Source organism: Leguminivora glycinivorella, chromosome 9 (assembly GCF_023078275.1).
Source record: "Leguminivora glycinivorella isolate SPB_JAAS2020 chromosome 9, LegGlyc_1.1, whole genome shotgun sequence".
NCBI classification, from domain to species: Eukaryota; Metazoa; Arthropoda; class Insecta; order Lepidoptera; family Tortricidae; genus Leguminivora; species Leguminivora glycinivorella.
Genome location: NC_062979.1, coordinates 1375342 through 1395298, shown reverse-complemented (window position 1 = coordinate 1395298; position 19957 = coordinate 1375342). Strand labels below are relative to the sequence as shown.

The 19957-nt window shown below is 41.9% G+C and overlaps 1 protein-coding gene across 1 annotated transcript in view; it reads right to left on the bottom strand.

The window, feature by feature from the left end:
• Positions 1-10074: 10074 nt before the first annotated feature.
• Positions 10075-19957, bottom strand: part of LOC125229794 (liprin-alpha-1-like) — a 237325-nt gene continuing 227442 nt past the window's right edge. Inside the window, 2 exon segments of the mRNA XM_048134736.1 lie at positions 10075-14895; positions 15355-15471. Coding sequence (XP_047990693.1) covers positions 14800-14895; positions 15355-15471 — 213 coding nt within the window. The 3' untranslated portion in view covers positions 10075-14799.

Below are 19957 nucleotides of genomic sequence, written 5' to 3'. Positions count from 1 at the left end.
CTAGATTGTTTAGTTAGGTCAAAAAGTGTGTCCACATGAGAGGTAATTGTTTGGGCTGGTGTCCCTCTCGCACTTGCTGACAATGTCAACATTATTCAGTGACGTCATCACTGTCATAAATTGGGGATACCAGTCAATTTTCAAAGTTACTACTAAATCTACTAACACCCAATTGAAAGTATTTTTTAATTATACAAATCTTTGATTTACTGGCATCAAAATAATTACATTATAATTATTTTCAATTTTTTTGAAATATATCGAAACCCTAGTTTGAATATAACATTAAAATAAAATAAGAAGTTATAAAGTCAGGTAATATACAGATAAATATACTACTAATATGGGAACCTCATTAACACTGGCAACACGTGCGACAGGGACACCAGCCCAAACAATTCCCTCTCATGTGGACCGTTTTCGCTAGTCTGATACGATCGACTTTCTGTTTCAGTAATAAGGTTTAATTTCGTATGGCAAAAAATGTGATTGAGCTGTCCCCTGTAAAGGTCTTTGGTTATTAGACGTTGTCACGTCAAAAGTGGGGTGGACAACTTTGAATAAAATGGCCCTTATATGCGGTAAATTCACAAGAGTTGACTTGACATACTTGGTATGGAATGAATGAGTGAATGAAAATATCTGCGTGTTACTGTATACTGATGCAAGTGTCACTGGCACCATAAATCGCACAATAAGTATTCATTTCACTCGTACTAGCTTTCGTAAATCAACCACATTCCTCACGGAACGCACGTTCGCACTTTCTATTGTTACTTTACATCGCGAGTTTTTTTACGGTTCATATGCGATGTCCACGTGTGGAATGGCTAATAATGCATAGTTAAATAGACATCATGAATAAAATGGGACAATCTTATTGATTAAGTCCCACGGAAAAGTTCAATAAGGCTTGTGATACTGATGGCTTAAACAAAAATATTTAAATACTGTATTTTATACCTAGAAAGTACCCAAAACTTGAATATATAGTATAACATTTTATCTGAGAATTAATTCATTTTAATCCATAGGCAACCCTATCATCCGACGCTGCGCACGTGCGGCTCGTTTCTTTGTTAGAATTTTGTAGGCATTCAAAAAGGCGGCATTTCGTGAACATCAAAGCAGTGGGCCTTCTGTACTTGTACTATATATTCTGTGCTATCACGGAAATTGAGTCGTTATTGACGCTGGTATGCCAGATTTTCAGTAGCTACTTAACTGACGCCCAGGAAAAGGTTCTATACATTTATTTACCTACAGGCAAACTTACCTATAACTAAAACAGAAGGTAGCTAGTAATTTCGACTGAAAATTTGTCGTATGATGCACCTTGCTTCCATGCTACAACGCGATTGGTTGATGAATTCGTCCTAAAGATTGCACGCTTGACTATACCATTTATTTTGTACACAGCTGTGTTGTCACTATTCTGGGTACACGTATGCTGCGACCTTCCGAGGTAGGCAATAATACGGTCAGCCATAAAAATATGTACACACCTGTATTCAATTTTGAACCTTCTGTCCCAGTAAAAAGTTTCGATATGTATAGATATTTATTAACGTGACTGTACAAATTAACACTTTAAAAATTCTATAGGTAGTTAACACATTGGACACCGCGTACCCGACAATCGGGTACTCGTAAACTTTACTCAGATGCCGGATACCCGATATAGTGGAGTAAAAGTAAGGTACCCTGGACATAATTCAATAACTCGTCCTTTTTGATATTTTATTGGGTATTATTATTAAGCATCAAATAGTAATTATGTACATAGATAAAAAAAAAGACGATCGTATTCATATCTTATAAAAATCATGAGATAAAGTACATTATCCCACTTTTCGCTAACAGCAAAATAGTTAACCGAAAACTTTGTTAGATTAACTTTGTGGTGCACTCAGATGCGATCAGTTATTAGCGATATTACACAGAAAATAAATCTGATTGTGTACTTTTTTTTACCGTTTTCATTTAATGTGAATATCTAGGTAGGTAAAAATGGTGACCATGATATATATATCAATTTGCATTGTATTAAGTATATATAGACATTTAACACCGATCTTAAACATATATTTTTAACGCTTAAATAAACATGAATTTCTCAGTAGGTATAAATTGTAACTGAGATTTTTTTGCTTAAGACCAGGTTTTTGTGTACTATAATCATGATTTTATCAAAATTAATACTGTGAAGGTCGCGCTTAAGAAACTGTAAATGTCAGTAATTTAAAAGGGTGCAAAGTTGTCGTAGAGCGGCTGTCGCGGGGCGGGGGAGCGCGCGGGGCGCGGGCCTGGGAGAGCGCGCCGCGCACCGGCCGCGTCACCGCGGCGGATCGGTTAATAGGTTAGGGACGTAAGGTACCGGCCACACCAGAGCGTCGCGTGTCTCGGGGCGCGGACGGACGTCCGCGCCACGCCACCTGAGTGTAATTCAAAAATCGTCTCCTCAGTACATTTTGTATAGGAAGGACGTAAGACGCGCCCCAGGCGGCGTGGCGGCGGCGTGGCGCGCGCCGCGCCGCCTGGGACTTGGTGCCAATAGGACCATCTCGGGGTTATACCCGTTCGATTAAAAAATAATTTGAAAATCGGTCCACGATTCTCGGAGATATCGAGTAACAAAAAAACCGGCCAAGAGCGTGTCGGTCCACGCTCAGTGTAGGGTTCCGTAGTTTATCGTATTTTTCTCAAAACAATTTTCCTAGAAAGTCTTTATAAAGTTCTACTTTTTTGATCTTTTTTCATATTTTTTTAAACATAAGGTTCAAAATATAGAGGGGGGGGGGACGCATTTTTTTTTTCCTTTAGGAGCGATTATTTCCGAAAATATTAATATGATCAAAAACCGGCCAAGAGCGTGTCGGGCCACGCTCAGTGTAGGGTTCCGTAGTTTTCAGTATTTTTCTCAAAAACTACTGAACCTATCAAGTTCAAAACAATTTTCCTAGAAAGTCTTTATAAAGTTCTACTTTTGTGATTTTTTTCATATTTTTTAAACATATGGTTCAAAAGTTAGAGGGGGGGGACGCACTTTTTTTTTCTTTAGGAGCGATTATTTCCGAAAATATTAATATTATCAAAAAACGATCTTAGTAAACCCTTATTCATTTTTAAATACCTATCCAACAATATATCACATGTTGGGGTTAGAATGAAAAAAAATATCAGCCCCCACTTTACATGTGGGGGGGGTACCCTAATAAAACATTTTTTTCCATTTTTTATTTTTGCACTTTGTGGGCGTGATTGATATACATATTGGTACTAAATTTCAGCTTTCTAGTGCTAACGGTTACTGAGATTATCCGCGGACGGACGGACGGACGGACGGACGGACGGACGGACAGACAGACATGGCGAAACTATAAGGGTTCCTAGTTGACTACGGAACCCTAAAAACGATCTTATTCATTTTTAGGGTTCCGTAGTCAACTAGGAACCCTTATAGTTTCGCCATGTCTGTCTGTCCGTCCGTCCGTCCGTCCGCGGATAATCTCAGTAACCGTTAGCACTAGAAAGCTGAAATTTGGTACCAATATGTATATCAATCACGCCGACAAAGTGCAAAAATAAAAAATGGAAAAAAATGTTTTATTAGGGTACCCCCTACATGTAAAGTGGGGGCTGATTTTTTTTTTCATTCCAACTCCAACGTGTGATATATTGTTGGATAGGTACTTAAAAATGAATAAGGGTTTACTAAGATCATTTTTTGATAATATTAATATTTTCGGAAATAATCGCTCCTAAAGGAAAAAAAGTGCGTCCCCCCTCTAACTTTTGAACCATATGTTTAAAAAATATGAAAAAAATCACAAAAGTAGAACTTTATAAAGACTTTCTAGGAAAATTGTTTTGAACTTGATAGGTTCCGTAATTTTTGAGAAAAATACGGACAACTACGGAACCCTACACTGAGCGTGGCCCGTCACGCTCTTGGCCGGTTTTTTTAAATACCTATCCAACAATATATCATACGTTGGGGTTGGAATGAAAAAAAAAATCAGCCCCCACTTTACATGTAGGGGGGTACCCTAATAAAACATTTTTTTCCATTTTTTATTTTTGCACTTTGTTGGCGTGATTGATACATTGGTACCAAATTTCAGCTTTCTAGTGCTTACGGTTACTGAGATTATCCGCGGACGGACGGACAGACAGACAGACAGGGGGAAACTATAAGGATTCCTAGTTGACTACGGAACCCTAAAAAACATTCAGTCGAATTGAGAACCTCCTACTTTTTTTGAAGTCGGTTAAAAAAACAACCTTTATTGCCGGCCGGCAAACGGCTAACCGATTGAAACAGAAACATAAATGAAAAGAGAGGGCGAACGGCGACACCTGTGTGTCGGCGATTTCAAAGGTAAGCGCACGTGCACCCGATCTCGCTACCTACGCCCAGGTGCGGGCGCGGCTTTCGACCTTCGCGCCGTGCAATAGAATTTAATGTCGGCTGCTCGTGTGCGGTCTGTTTGTTTTATAGAGTGGCGGCATTTTCAACATCAAAGGGTGAGCCTATTTTGTGCAAAATTCTGTTATATCAATAACTTCTCACGTCACTAGATTATCGACTTTGAATGTCGAGTATATTTATAGTATCATCACTTTATTACAGTGTACGAATTTCGTATGTGTTAAAAATCATTGTTCTAGCTTCATAAACCAGGGAGGAAATAATGGAGAGCGTTTATATGTCTTGTTTTGCCTTAATTCAATATCATCACATATTTTTGTTGCTGATAAAATAATACATCCTATATATCAAGGCCTTGTAGCTCGGCGAAAGAATCGTGATCGCGGAGTGCGCCGGCACTGATTATAATTATTTTGTCCAGTTATTATAATAACCTATACAAAAAGTACCGATAGAATAGGTATTCTAATCTATATCTGCATAGAACTATTTAAAACAAACCACAAAAGTTCATAGTTGATCGTTATTGGTACAGTCAGCAACTCAGCTGTGAATACAGATAAAGTGCCAAATATATGTATACACATACCTTAATGTACCAAGTACCAACACTTGTACAGGAAATAAAATACTCTATACATATTTTGGCACTTTGTCTTGCCAGCTGTGTTGTTGACTGTACACGATCTAAAAAGGAGCCGAACGGTTATTATAATTACGCGGCGACTTGCGTAGTCGGCGGCCGCGCGATACATAGTGCTGTCTCTGTTCAGGCCCCGTAGCCGAATGCCATTTCTCCGACGCGAAACGAAAACGAAACGCAGTCTGGCTCTGTCGCGCCAATACGCAAGAGCGATAGAGATAGATATCTACTAGCGTTTCGTTTCGTGAGCGTTTGTGCCATTCGGCTACGCACCCTGTTCTCACTACCACGAATTTGAAGAACAATATTGCTGTCTCTCTCAATCTTTAGGCGTCATTCATATATTACGTCATACTAAATGTGACAATCCATGTTAAAGGATTAAAAAAGCGTGACATTGGGGGGTCCAAATAGTAGTCCATAAACCACGTCTTTGACCAACGTGAGTGATATCTCTGTCACTCTTTACGTCTTTACTAACAGAAATTTAAATAACAATAGTGCTATCTCTGTCACTCTTTACTAACAGAAATTTAAATAACAAAAATGCTATCTCTGTCACTCTTTACTACCAGGAACTTAAATTATTATAGTACTATCTCTATTCTCTGTCACTCTTTACTATCAGGAACTTAAATTGTTATAGTGCTATCTCTGTCACTCTTTACTACCAGGACCTTAAATTATTATAGTGCTATCTCTGTCACTCTTTACTGTGTGCGGGAAGTGCACATACCACGAGTTTGACTAACATGAGTGCTATCTCTATCACTCTTTACTACCAGGAACTTTAATTATGATAGTGCTATCTCTGTCACTCTTTACTACCAGGAACATAAATTTTATTATTACAGTGCTATCTCTGTCACTCTTTACTACCAGGAACTTAAATGATTATAGTGCTATCTCTGTCACTCTTTACTGTGTACGGGAAGTGCACATACCACGAGTTTGACTAACATGAGTGCTATCTCTGTCACTCTTTACTACCAGGAACTTAAATGATTATAGTGCTATCTCTGTCACTCTTTACTTCTAGGAACTTAAATATTTTTTTCGGTTTCGGTTTTGGTCTTGGTTTCGGTGTCGGTTTTGGTGTAGGTTTCGGTGTCGGTTTCGGTTTCGATTTCGGTTTTCGTTTCCATTCCCGTTTCGGTTTCCGTTTTCGTTTTCAGTTTTGTTTTTGTTTAAACTAACAGAACTAAAACTAAAACCAAAACCAAACCAGAAACGGGAAACCGAACACGGGAAACCGGATATCGGATACCGTATATCGGATGCTGGTTACCGGTTACTGTCTACCGTTTACCGGATACCGGTTACCGTCTACCGGTTACCGGTCACCGTTTACCGGATACCGGTTAACGGTCATTGGTTACTGGTTACCGGTTACCGGTCACCGAATACCGGAGACCCGTCACCGGTTACCGGTTACCGGTTACCGGTTACCGGTTACCGGTTACCGGATACCGGTTACCGGATACCGGTTACCGGATACCGGATACCGGTTACCGGATACCGGTTACCGGTTACCGGTTACCGGTTACCGGTTACCGGTTACCGGTTACCGGTTACCGGTTACCGGTTACCGGTTACCGGTTACCGGTTACCGGATACCGGATACCGGATACCGGATACAGGATACAGGATACAGGACCGGATACCGGTTACCGGTTACGGTTACGGTTACCGGTTACCGGTTACCGGGTACTAGATACCAGAAACCAGGTTTTGATTTCTGGTTTCTCATGTTACAACGTGTATAGATTAGTCGATACCAAGTCGGACACTTCCGATTAGGCGATTTCGGCTCGCATTGTTACGCAGCATTCGAGTGTTGAGTTTCTCACACATGAGGCCCCCTAATAAAATTTGTACCACTCATATTATTGATTTGACTCTCGCAACACAAACACCTCATGCCCACACAAATACACACAAAATAAAATCATTCACAAACTTCAAATCATTCAAAAACTCAACAGTCACACGCGCTCCTCGCGGTCCTCTAAGAACTCCCTCGCGAGAGTCGACACTTCAAAATGAAGCGACATCGCATCGGCTCATCATCCACAAATCCGAAAAGATCCACCGATAAATTTGTACCGGAAAGACCTCACCGCGACAATGTCATATTACCCAAATTACTTCAAAAATCCTCTGAAAGTGAAACAGTTCATTAGGTTTACCGTAAGAGTGAGTGAGACAGACACGCACTGTGCTTCAAATTTGCCTCGCCAAAATACGTTACACACGACTCGAAAGAATACAGTCTTAAGCGCCGCAAGCTTTCATACATATTACGTTGTTGTGATCCAAGCATCTCGTCAAGCTCGATAGGTACTATTATTGAGCTAACGACTTGACCAGTTTAACGTGACCTATCGGACTAATTGATTTGTATGACTTTTGTCACTTGTAATAAGGGAGCTCTCTTATACTGGACGGTGAAATATTTGTTATCGAAGCGTTTTGAAAACGCGGCGCCCTTGATATGAAACACGTGTTGACGACTCGCCGCCCGTTCCCGCTACTACTATACTAGCTATACCTACTCTGTGCACGACCTTATTCTGCAGGTAATAACGTTCATATTAAAGCGCAAGTAAGAAAAATATCAATTAAGTAATGAATCTTACATATTTGTTGTTTAATTGATTTCGTATAGTACTAAGAATATATTAACGGCAAAATTTACCATCTTTCAATTTAGTTAGGTATTTTTCCTTTCCTAAAATTATCAATATTTAAGATTTTGAACAAGCGCCAAAAGTATTGGTATAAGTTTTAATAATTTATCAACACACGTAATATTATATTCATAATAAATTGCAGGATTACGGTTAACAATATTTTCTAGTGAAATACGCCTGAAAATGTGTAACTTACTAAACCTTCTTTATAAATGATAGTTCTGTATGAATTATTTATAAAAATTAGATGTTTTTATATGAAATGCAGGTGTCACAACATAATACAAGCACTTTTTCCGGATTACATTTAATACTTTAGTTATAAAATCAAAAAATATTCAAAGTTCGTTTTTATTTTTTTTTAAATTGAATCAGAACCCTAATTTGATTAATAATTTGTATTTTAACTATCACTAATGATACTTTATACGACAGAAAAAGAAAATTACGGTTATCGAATTATGTCCAGGTCAAGCTATTTTTCCTGGTCTAATAGTCGAGCAAGAGCTATAAACCTTCACGCGACGCCAACGTACCTACCCGATAGTCGGGCAAGCTTTGCATCTTCGCTACCTCAGGGCTGCCACTGACTGTCTTCTGATTATAATGTACTTATGTGGTCGAAAAGTTGGTACAGTTGATTATTATATTTATTAATTCACTTTGTATTTCTATTTACTTTACCTAATGCGATTACAAAATAATAATTCTTATTAGTTGGTTACGTTAAATCGCATACACGGGTATGTATCAATAGGAGTTAGAATTTTCGTAAATCGTACAACCTAATTTGTGTTTACAAATATTTAAGAGTGATAGAGTCTGTACTCATAGGATGATTTTAGTGAAACAAAATTCGGAGAAAAATAAAAAACTCTGATTGGAATTGATAATTAATTTGGTTGTTTCTACTACGACGATGGCGAATGCTCGTGGTCCTGATGACATTGAGCGAGACTTAATAAATATATTCGGCGAGGATGCAGTAGTTGATGAGCACAACTCTCAGCCACAATTACGCGAAGAGGAGTTAACTTCACTGTTGAATTTAGGAATTTCGTACATTAGCAATTTTGATTTTCGATGTCATGTCTTTCGGAATTTCGTACTAGAACATTTGATTTTCGACATTGTGCTACGCACTCTTTCATTTTATGCACGTATACGAAAGTTACTTGGCACAGCCCTGAGCGTCCGCCGCTTGCCCGACTATCGGGTTCGCGGCGTCCGGCATTGAGTTGCACGTCGTTGCCCGACTATCGGGTACTGTCGGTTTCTGGGATATTGTTCGAAATTTAGCCTGGTTGCGAAAGTGTTAGGTATGGTACAAATAAAACAAAGTGCTTGTATCGTGTAAATTGTATTTACCTCTTATCATTATGCATAACGTACGTCGTTCGCACATTTGATAAATATTTTTACAAAGGTTACACAGTATTCTGATTACATTGGTCAAAATAATCACCGTTACATTCCCCCACCCTGCGTCTAGACAGAGACATGTAAAACTGTTAACCTCCACACAAAATCGCTGGAACTATCTTATAGATGTCGCTGCTTATAGGTACAACGCCATCTAGTAGGATTTTTGAGAGTTAAAATAGCGTTGCGGTAAGATTATTAAGTAGCGCCATTTGGGATAGTGTCTGTGACTTTGTATGGAGATTAAAAAATGATAAACTGTCTATGGTCTATGAAAGCGGCAACACAGAAAGCTTGGAATGTAAGCAGGGCACGGGCACACGGAGCTACGATGCGATATATGTCGTCAACGAAGCTATGCAAATTATGTAAAATTATATACAATGGAATTCACTAAAAACCTATTATACAATAACCTTAACGTGAAGGTAACTTTATTCTTTGGTAGCGAACTAGCGAGCCACTGGGACTTGGAATATTGTTCGACAGCTCGGTGGAATGTGGACAGGACTGACCACTCTAAAAACGCCCCTTGTCCCCACAGTTAGTAAATATATTTGATATTTGAATTACTGTCGTTATAACATAGTCAGAAATGCCTATTGTCTATACATTTTTGTACCGAACAATCCGATATTTTTAGGTAAAAGAAGTTTTCTCAAACATGCAATGAAATATTGTCTTTATGTTCCTTAAAATGGGCTGGGAAGTATCGCTTTTTGGGCGCAACAACTCGAGAGGACTGTAAAGGGATTTCATATTATTTTTTAGGCCCAGGCCTGCAAAGTAACTTTTTTTTATAAAATATTGTCCTTTAGAGCATTTTTTTTATTTCATTGTATGTTTGAGAAAAGCACTATATATGCCTCGGCGTGAAAACGGATTCCCGGCCTCGTATCCTATCCGGCCTCGCTCGCACGCTCGCTCGGCCGTATATTCCCACTTGGCCGGAAATCCTCATTTTCCCGGCCTCTGATGTAATGTACTATTACATTAGAAAAAAAAGATGGGCACGTTGGAAAACAAAACAGAGAATTAGGTACTTTTTAGAGCGGCCATTTAATTATATTTATTGTTCGCCCGCGACCGTCTGTCGAACGTTGGCACTTTAGGAGGAATCGGAACAGAGGGGATCAATGGACGTTTGACGGAGCCGTTTTTTTTTAATTCTCGGCTCACACGGACGCGAACTACAAGCGGCCAGTGTACACTGTACACTGACCGCGCTATGCTAAACAGGAAATAAAGCAACGGTTTTAGAAAAAACCGTTTCGCATTTCCTACTAACGAACGAGCTTTATACAAAAATGTAGCTACATCGAAAAGCTATACACTAACAAATAACTAAATAACCATTTTGTAAACGTAGTCGCATATAAAACTTTATGTAGTCGTTTAATATATTTTCATTGATAATGAAACAATGATGTGTATGTATGATATAGAGACGCGGGCATATCGCTGTCTCGCTCTCGCTACCCCACCCCGACTGCGTTTCGCGATACCAGTCAAAATATCTACAAAATCAAAACTGGCATAATTGTCAAAATGCCTAACTAGTAACCACTTTTTTACAGTTTCCATTTTGTAGAACTTTAACTGATTTATTTATAAAACACAGTCCAGTTATTCGGTATTAGTTTTGCTCCAGTTGACTAGATGCATATCTACACAGAAATGGACAGAAAAAAAGCGTTGGAAGTAAAATAGAAATACCAATATAGGTAAAGAGTAATGAATATTTTTGCAATACCAATATCGAATAACTGAATACATATTTATAATTACACTTTAATTTATATACATTTCAGTATTTTTTTTATTCAATGTCCAATTGTTTTAGTCAATTAAAATGTTACATGATGCCCAAAGTTAGCCACTTAAATATTTTTGATTACAATATCTGAATACGAGATATTCATAAATGTTTTTCATGAAATGACTTATCGCCCTTGATATTTTTGCGAACGGTTTTTTTGGGACACTCTTTAGAATTACAACTTGCGTGAACTAAGAAACGATTCTTGTCAAAAAAACCGCGGCAAAAATGCGGAAGCGTTCCAAAATGCGTGGCAAAATATTTAGTACTTTTCCGAAGTTAGCTACGATTTAACTTTTTAATATAATTTTCACACTGTGACCACACGTAACACTCACCTAATTTATTAATACTGTTACTCGTTACTCTATACACAGTTATTGGATACCTATTCAAAGTACATAGCAGCCCTTTAATGTTCCTTCACGCTTAAAATAAACTTGTGATTCAGACAACCGTTACATTTACACGAGTTGAGGTATTTCGTAACCAATTAGAAGATACAGCTCCATAGTAACTAGTAGTTAAAACTTAATAAATAATAAGTCCTAGTTAATAAATAGTAAAGCGGTAAAATATTAAAAATAATCTTGTAAAGTTTGAACACATCCTAGCTAGCTAAGTATTGCTATGTCCGCTCGGGCGGCGTAATCGCTATCAAACCATATTTACAATATTCGCTACAAAGATTCAAATTAAAATTGTTTAGCTATACAATTATAATCTTTATTTAACCGATATTACAATAGCGTCGTGAGCGCGCGACATAAGATTAGTTAAAAGTCCAATTTAAAATAAATATTAAAAGTGTCGAGCGCGCAAGACGGTTGCTTGTAATTAATTTAAAGGCTTAACAAAATATACCTATTGCAGCGACGGTCAATAAAACGGCACCATACTTGTAGTTGAACACAAAATTAATCAGTTTATAATTATAACCTTTATGGTATTTACAAAAAATCGTAGAAGTAGTCCTGAGCAAGTATCCAAGATATTTACTAAATTTCATAGAATTAAGGAAAGTAAAAAGTTATCGTCGATAAATACAAAATCTTATGCCCAACACAGTATGGGGCCGTCCCGCAATGTGCGGTCGCTACTCGCGTATAATAAAATATAAGAATCTAACACAACTGTATAACACTGTACACAGACTAGTAACCGGGCTTTTTTCTGGGACTACCACAAGTTCCTTTAAAAGTCTTCTTTATTAGCACGGGGTAAAGTCGACTTTGTAATGCAACTGTGTATACGTGCTATAATCGACACTTAAATTCTCAGTTCAATATAAAGTGAACTATATTTCTTTATAATTTTATCTTTATGATTTCATAAGAATGAACTGGAATCATTTCGGCAAATAGTCAGTAATCTTGTCGATACCATATTTTGCGGTAACAATATTGTTAATACTGGATTACATTAGGTACATAAAACAAAATTCATAAATGTATATTACATTAAAGCGCGAATAAAAGTTGACATACATTCTGTAAAAAAAATCTAAAATATAAAAGAATATTGCTATAAAACTAAAAAAATATCCAACCTTAAAATTAATTTAAAAACACATCAGAATATCTATGTAATCCAGTACAACAATGTCAAACTTGAAACGTTATAAAAAAACATTAAAAAACAAAATAATATTGCTGATATACTGTGGTAACGCGGTTCGGTGTGAACGAGACACGTATACAGCGCTGTCTCGCCCGCACACACGTGAACCGCCTAATACTATGGATGTACAAACACTCGGAGGCACACATTCAACTACATAAGCTATTATATACACACCTCAGCGAGGCACTTGGTACGCAGGCCTTGAGCGCGAATAGGAAATAATGACAAACTTCAGGTTTTAAAATACAGATGTCGCTAGAGGTTACATTGGAGAAACTTGCTTGTGTTCGTATCTCAAAAATGTAATGTAACCATTAACGAAATAGTAAAAAGTCAGAGCATTTTGGAGTTACTTGGATAACACGTTAAACTTTATTCAAAACAATTAACCAACACAAACTGCAGTCTGCAGTCAAACTGTAGATGCAGTTTTGCAGGTATGTTTTTAATTATAAGGTGTTTAATACACTGTACTTAATAACCACAATAAATAAAGAAAAAACCGTCAAAAGAGCAATTTGACTAATTTATAAGAGTGAAAAAATAAGTTAACAGTTGTTATTTATAGCAGTTTTAGTTTTAAATCTTTCTCATTATTTCCTGTTCCCAATCCTATATTCATTAGGCACACCTATTATAAACATGTCCAAATTGTATCTTATTTCTGAGCGTTGACTCTTATTGACTGCTTTCGTCCAAACATAAGGTGATATTAGATTCTTGAGAGTACCTTCTATTTTTTGCTTATTTGTGTATTTGCAGCTATGGCTTTTTGTGTCTCTTTTGTTTTCATGAAAAGAGATAGAGAGGCATGAATGTTTTGCAAGTGTGTGTGTGTGTGTTTCAAGAAAATTGGTTTGAACTTTTGAGACTCGCTTTCTCAATTTAAGGTGTTAACGTCTCTCTATTTGGTGTTTGGACTATCAGCAGGTTTAACTCTAAGTATATTAGTTTGAGTAACTAATATTTGGCATCAGAGTATGAAAATGTCCGAAGTGGTAGTTTCAGCGTCAAATTGAGAAAATAATAGACTAACTACAGGCACATTTAGTTCAATTTGGAACTTCATTCTTATAGTAAATAGTTGAAAATGGATTAAAATACATTTGATGGAATACTGAAGTAAGTTAAATAGTAAAGAAAGTTAAGTATACAGATGAATACTAGTATTCAGAATATTATTAATGTCATGAGTATATTTGTGAAATTCCATTAAAAAAAGTCCTCAAACATGGAGCATAATAACTCTTTTTTTTGATCAAAAGTCGCGATTGATCTTATAGACTATGATTTTCTCAAGGACGCTTCCATAACCGCTTAAATATATTTTATTTATTTGTTTCTATTACTATAAATATCGGAATAAATGTTAAGTACATAGTAAATCTAACAGTATCAGAGCACTTTGTATCATATATTATATTATAAAGCATGTCGCTACAACTTTATATGTTTAACAGTAATGACAACTTTTATTGTAAGTATCAACAACGATGTAACGATGGCAACATTCTACAGTAAAAATTGTGTAAAAATACGTTATTGAAAGAATTTATGTCTACTTTATTGTTATTCAGAGAAATTTGTACTAGCGTTAAAAATAAATAAACACTATAGTATCGTAGAGAAATATTCATGAAAGTACTCGTTTTGGAACTAACCCTAATTTTTAATTATTTGACGTAAGCTAGTTAGAACTTTCTGCGACAATTTTTATTTAATAATGATTTTCAAATACCAAATGTTATTTAAACGATTAAATATTTTCTTAGAATGATAGAATACGTTTTTCTGCTACAATTTTAGCTCCGAAACCATTTCTTTCACAAATATAGTCACACACGAAACTACAAAAACGGAAACTCAAGTCGTATACATTACAAATGTAATTCTAGAGTTTATTTTACTACAGAATGTTACCACTCGATGCCGACGTCTAAAAGCCGGAATAAAAACTCCATAGGTCTATGGAAGATAAAAAACTGTATCACTTGCAGTTTGTACCAGTCAAATAAATTAAATTAAACGTTTATTCACAGTTGCCGGTCGGTGGTCGCCGGGCGCCCGGCTGCCGGTGTCGGCCGACGTTGGCCGACGTTGGCCGACAGATGTCGGTGTTGGCCGACACTGGCCGACGTTGGCCGACAGTCTAGTTCATGGTGTGGTGTCAGGAGGCGGGCTGGTGGTCGTGCGTCATGCGCGCCGCGCGCTCCGTGCCGGTTTGTAGAAGGTTCGCGAATTCTACTTCGAGAATTTGCCGCGCCTGAGAAACAAATATTAGGTTGTATTTAATAAGTACATGGTAATGTACGTCAAACTATATAAGTACGAGAGATCTTTAGCAGTTTGATAACCCAACAATCGGAAACCGGTAAAAAATATTAACCGGTTTACTGGTATAATGCAGGTTAAAGCAAAATTTATCAAGTAAAATAAGACTTATTGAGAGAAAAAAAAAATGAAACATACGATAAAAGATATACGGTGTACGAAACAGATATTTCGGTTCGGTAGGTAAGTTCGGACTCTTCTAAACAAAATAAAGTTAGGTATGCATTATATCCCGCCATCATTTACTTGGTCTGATTTTTAACTTGAATGCGTTCTAGCGGGATAAGTTCTATATCAGCACATGGAGTATTTAAAAGGGAAAGCCTTTACCCAGCAGTGGGTTTCACAAAACACTCTTCTATAATAAATTATCTCTATAAAGTCATCGTACCTGCGTATTCTGCGTAGGAATCTGCAGCGCGAGCGCCATGCTATTGGCGTCGAAATTGTCATCTAGCGCGATCAGTGCTCCGTGGACCCCGCTCTCCACCAAGTTATTTGCATATTCCTGTAAGGCAAATATTAATATAAGTTAGGACATGTGTAGTGGTATACAGAGTGGGGCCTGTAACAAAGGCGAAGAATTGAACTCTAGGCTATTTTCCTTATACTGATCAACATTTCTTCGGCGACTTTTAAAAATAACTTGTATTTTGATTTTTATCACCCTTGAAAGTTTTTTCTAAGAGGTAATATGTATTGCGAATTCTGTTAAGTCTAAAGTGTGACAGACAACGTCAATGACAAAAATAATGGCGTACATTGAAGCTAAAATTTATTTTGTATAAAAAATTAAAAATTTAAAGACTTCATAATTTTTAAAAGTCACTGAACAAATGTTGATCAGTATAAGGAGAATAGCCTACAGTTCAATTCTTCGCCTTTGTTACAGGCCCACTCTGTATATTATTATATTCATTACTCAACGTAACTCAACCTTATGTACTTTATATAACCGTGCCTTGTACTGAATACAGTTCAGTTAGATGCCCTCCGTACATGGCGACCGTGACAGGGTTAGAGAGGGTCGACAACCCGTCACGGTCGCCTAAAAACAACTAGTTGTTTGAATGCTAGAAATTTGAATGGTTAGTACCAGGTTAGTACTTAAACGACGGTTCGTTAATAGATTGATTTGAACTCATGAATATACGGACCTTTTTTACTTTTTAAGACTACATAATTCTCCTTAGATTTGTTCATTTCTATTATTAGATATCGTAGATCACGTGAACCTGCAGTCATTTGATAAAAAACTACAGAGTACATAACATATCTACATGAATTTGAAACGATCCTTCTTTTCGAAGTCCTTTTGGATGCCGTGCCGTAATCGTCACTTTCAACTGTTTCACAATGAAATTGATAATTGAGTGTAGCGTAGCTGCAAGCGCTAAAAGTAGTTGAGTAACCTTCAGGTTGATGGAGAGCAGCCACCGCTGCAGGCGCTCGTTGCTCCACACGAGCACGTCGCGGCAGCAGTGCTCGGCCGCCGCCGCTCCTCCAGCAGTAGTCGGCACATGTGCTGGAATGTTCTGCAGCTGGTTACCTTCAGGTTGATGGAGAGCAGCCACCGCTGCAGACGCTCGTTGCTCCACACGAGCACGTCGCGGCAGCAGTGCTCGGCCGCCGCCGTTCCTCCAGCAGTAGTCGGCACATGTGCTGGAATGTTCTGCAGCTGGTTACCTTCAGGTTGATGGAGAGCAGCCACCGCTGCAGACGCTCGTTGCTCCACACGAGCACGTCGCGGCAGCAGTGCTCGGCCGCCGCCGCTCCTCCAGCAGTAGTCGGCACATGTGCTGGAATGTTCTGCAGCTGGTTACCTTCAGGTTGATGGAGAGCAGCCACCGCTGCAGACGCTCGTTGCTCCACACGAGCACGTCGCGGCAGCAGTGCTCGGCCGCCGCCGCTCCTCCAGCAGTAGTCGGCACATGTGCTGGAATGTTCTGCAGCTGGTTACCTTCAGGTTGATGGAGAGCAGCCAGCGCTGTAGGCGCTCGTTGCTCCACACGAGCACGTCGCGGCAGCAGTGCTCGGCCGCCGCCGCTCCTCCAGCAGTAGTCGGCACATGTGCTGGAATGTTCTGCAGCTGGTTACCTTCAGGTTGATGGAGAGCAGCCACAGCTGCAGACGCTCGTTGCTCCACACGAGCACGTCGCGGCAGCAGTGCTCGGCCGCCGCCGCTCCTCCAGCAGTAGTCGGCACTTGTGCTGGAATGTTCTGCAGCTGGTTACCTTCAGGTTGATGGAGAGCAGCCACAGCTGCAGACGCTCGTTGCTCCACACGAGCACGTCGCGGCAGCAGTGCTCGGCCGCCGCCGCTCCTCCAGCAGTAGTCGGCACATGTGCTGGAATGTTCTGCAGCTGGTTACCTTCAGGTTGATGGAGAGTAGCCACCGCTGCAGGCGCTCGTTGCTCCACACGAGCACGTCGCGGCAGCAGTGCTCGGCCGCCGCCGTTCCTCCAGCAGTAGTCGGCACATGTGCTGGAATGATCTGCAGCTGGTTACCTTCAGGTTGATGGAGAGCAGCCAGCGCTGTAGGCGCTCGTTGCTCCACACGAGCACGTCGCGGCAGCAGTGCTCGGCCGCCGCCGCTCCTCCAGCAGTAGTCGGCACATGTGCTGGAATGTTCTGCAGCTGGTTACCTTCAGGTTGATGGAGAGCAGCCACCGCTGCAGGCGCTCGTTGCTCCACACGAGCACGTCGCGGCAGCAGTGCTCGGCCGCCGCCGTTCCTCCAGCAGTAGTCGGCACATGTGCTGGAATGTTCTGCAGCTGGTTACCTTCAGGTTGATGGAGAGCAGCCACCGCTGCAGGCGCTCGTTGCTCCACACGAGCACGTCGCGGCAGCAGTGCTCGGCCGCCGCCGTTCCTCCAGCAGTAGTCGGCACATGTGCTGGAATGTTCTGCAGCTGGTTACCTTCAGGTTGATGGAGAGCAGCCACCGCTGCAGGCGCTCGTTGCTCCACACGAGCACGTCGCGGCAGCAGTGCTCGGCCGCCGCCGCTCCTCCAGCAGTAGTCGGCACATGTGCTGGAATGTTCTGCAGCTGGTTACCTTCAGGTTGATGGAGAGCAGCCACCGCTGCAGGCGCTCGTTGCTCCACACGAGCACGTCGCGGCAGCAGTGCTCGGCCGCCGCCGCTCCTCCAGCAGTAGTCGGCACATGTGCTGGAATGTTCTGCAGCTGGTTACCTTCAGGTTGATGGAGAGCAGCCACCGCTGCAGGCGCTCGTTGCTCCACACGAGCACGTCGCGGCAGCAGTGCTCGGCCGCCGCCGCTCCTCCAGCAGTAGTCGGCACATGTGCTGGAATGTTCTGCAGCTGGTTACCTTCAGGTTGATGGAGAGCAGCCACCGCTGCAGGCGCTCGTTGCTCCACACGAGCACGTCGCGGCAGCAGTGCTCGGCCGCCGCCGTTCCTCCAGCAGTAGTCGGCACATGTGCTGGAATGTTCTGCAGCTGGTTACCTTCAGGTTGATGGAGAGCAGCCACCGCTGCAGGCGCTCGTTGCTCCACACGAGCACGTCGCGGCAGCAGTGCTCGGCCGCCGCCGTTCCTCCAGCAGTAGTCGGCACATGTGCTGGAATGTTCTGCAGCTGGTTACCTTCAGGTTGATGGAGAGCAGCCACCGCTGCAGGCGCTCGTTGCTCCACACGAGCACGTCGCGGCAGCAGTGCTCGGCCGCCGCCGTTCCTCCAGCAGTAGTCGGCACATGTGCTGGAATGTTCTGCAGCTGGTTACCTTCAGGTTGATGGAGAGCAGCCACCGCTGCAGGCGCTCGTTGCTCCACACGAGCACGTCGCGGCAGCAGTGCTCGGCCGCCGCCGTTCCTCCAGCAGTAGTCGGCACATGTGCTGGAATGTTCTGCAGCTGGTTACCTTCAGGTTGATGGAGAGCAGCCACCGCTGCAGGCGCTCGTTGCTCCACACGAGCACGTCGCGGCAGCAGTGCTCGGCCGCCGCCGCTCCTCCAGCAGTAGTCGGCACATGTGCTGGAATGTTCTGCAGCTGGTTACCTTCAGGTTGATGGAGAGCAGCCACCGCTGCAGGCGCTCGTTGCTCCACACGAGCACGTCGCGGCAGCAGTGCTCGGCCGCCGCCGCTCCTCCAGCAGTAGTCGGCACATGTGCTGGAATGTTCTGCAGCTGGTTACCTTCAGGTTGATGGAGAGCAGCCACCGCTGCAGGCGCTCGTTGCTCCACACGAGCACGTCGCGGCAGCAGTGCTCGGCCGCGCGCCGCCGCTCCTCCAGCAGTAGTCGGCACATGTGCTGGAATGTTCTGCAGCTGGTTACCTTCAGGTTGATGGAGAGCAGCCACCGCTGCAGGCGCTCGTTGCTCCACACGAGCACGTCGCGGCAGCAGTGCTCGGCCGCCGCCGTTCCTCCAGCAGTAGTCGGCACATGTGCTGGAATGTTCTGCAGCTGGTTACCTTCAGGTTGATGGAGAGCAGCCACCGCTGCAGGCGCTCGTTGCTCCACACGAGCACGTCGCGGCAGCAGTGCTCGGCCGCCGCCGCTCCTCCAGCAGTAGTCGGCACATGTGCTGGAATGTTCTGCAGCTGGTTACCTTCAGGTTGATGGAGAGCAGCCACCGCTGCAGGCGCTCGTTGCTCCACACGAGCACGTCGCGGCAGCAGTGCTCGGCCGCCGCCGTTCCTCCAGCAGTAGTCGGCACATGTGCTGGAATGTTCTGCAACTGGTTACCTTCAGGTTGATGGAGAGCAGCCACCGCTGCAGGCGCTCGTTGCTCCACACGAGCACGTCGCGGCAGCAGTGCTCGGCCGCCGCCGCTCCTCCAGCAGTAGTCGGCACATGTGCTGGAATGTTCTGCAGCTGGTTACCTTCAGGTTGATGGAGAGCAGCCACCGCTGCAGGCGCTCGTTGCTCCACACGAGCACGTCGCGGCAGCAGTGCTCGGCCGCCGCCGCTCCTCCAGCAGTAGTCGGCACATGTGCTGGAATGTTCTGCAGCTGGTTACCTTCAGGTTGATGGAG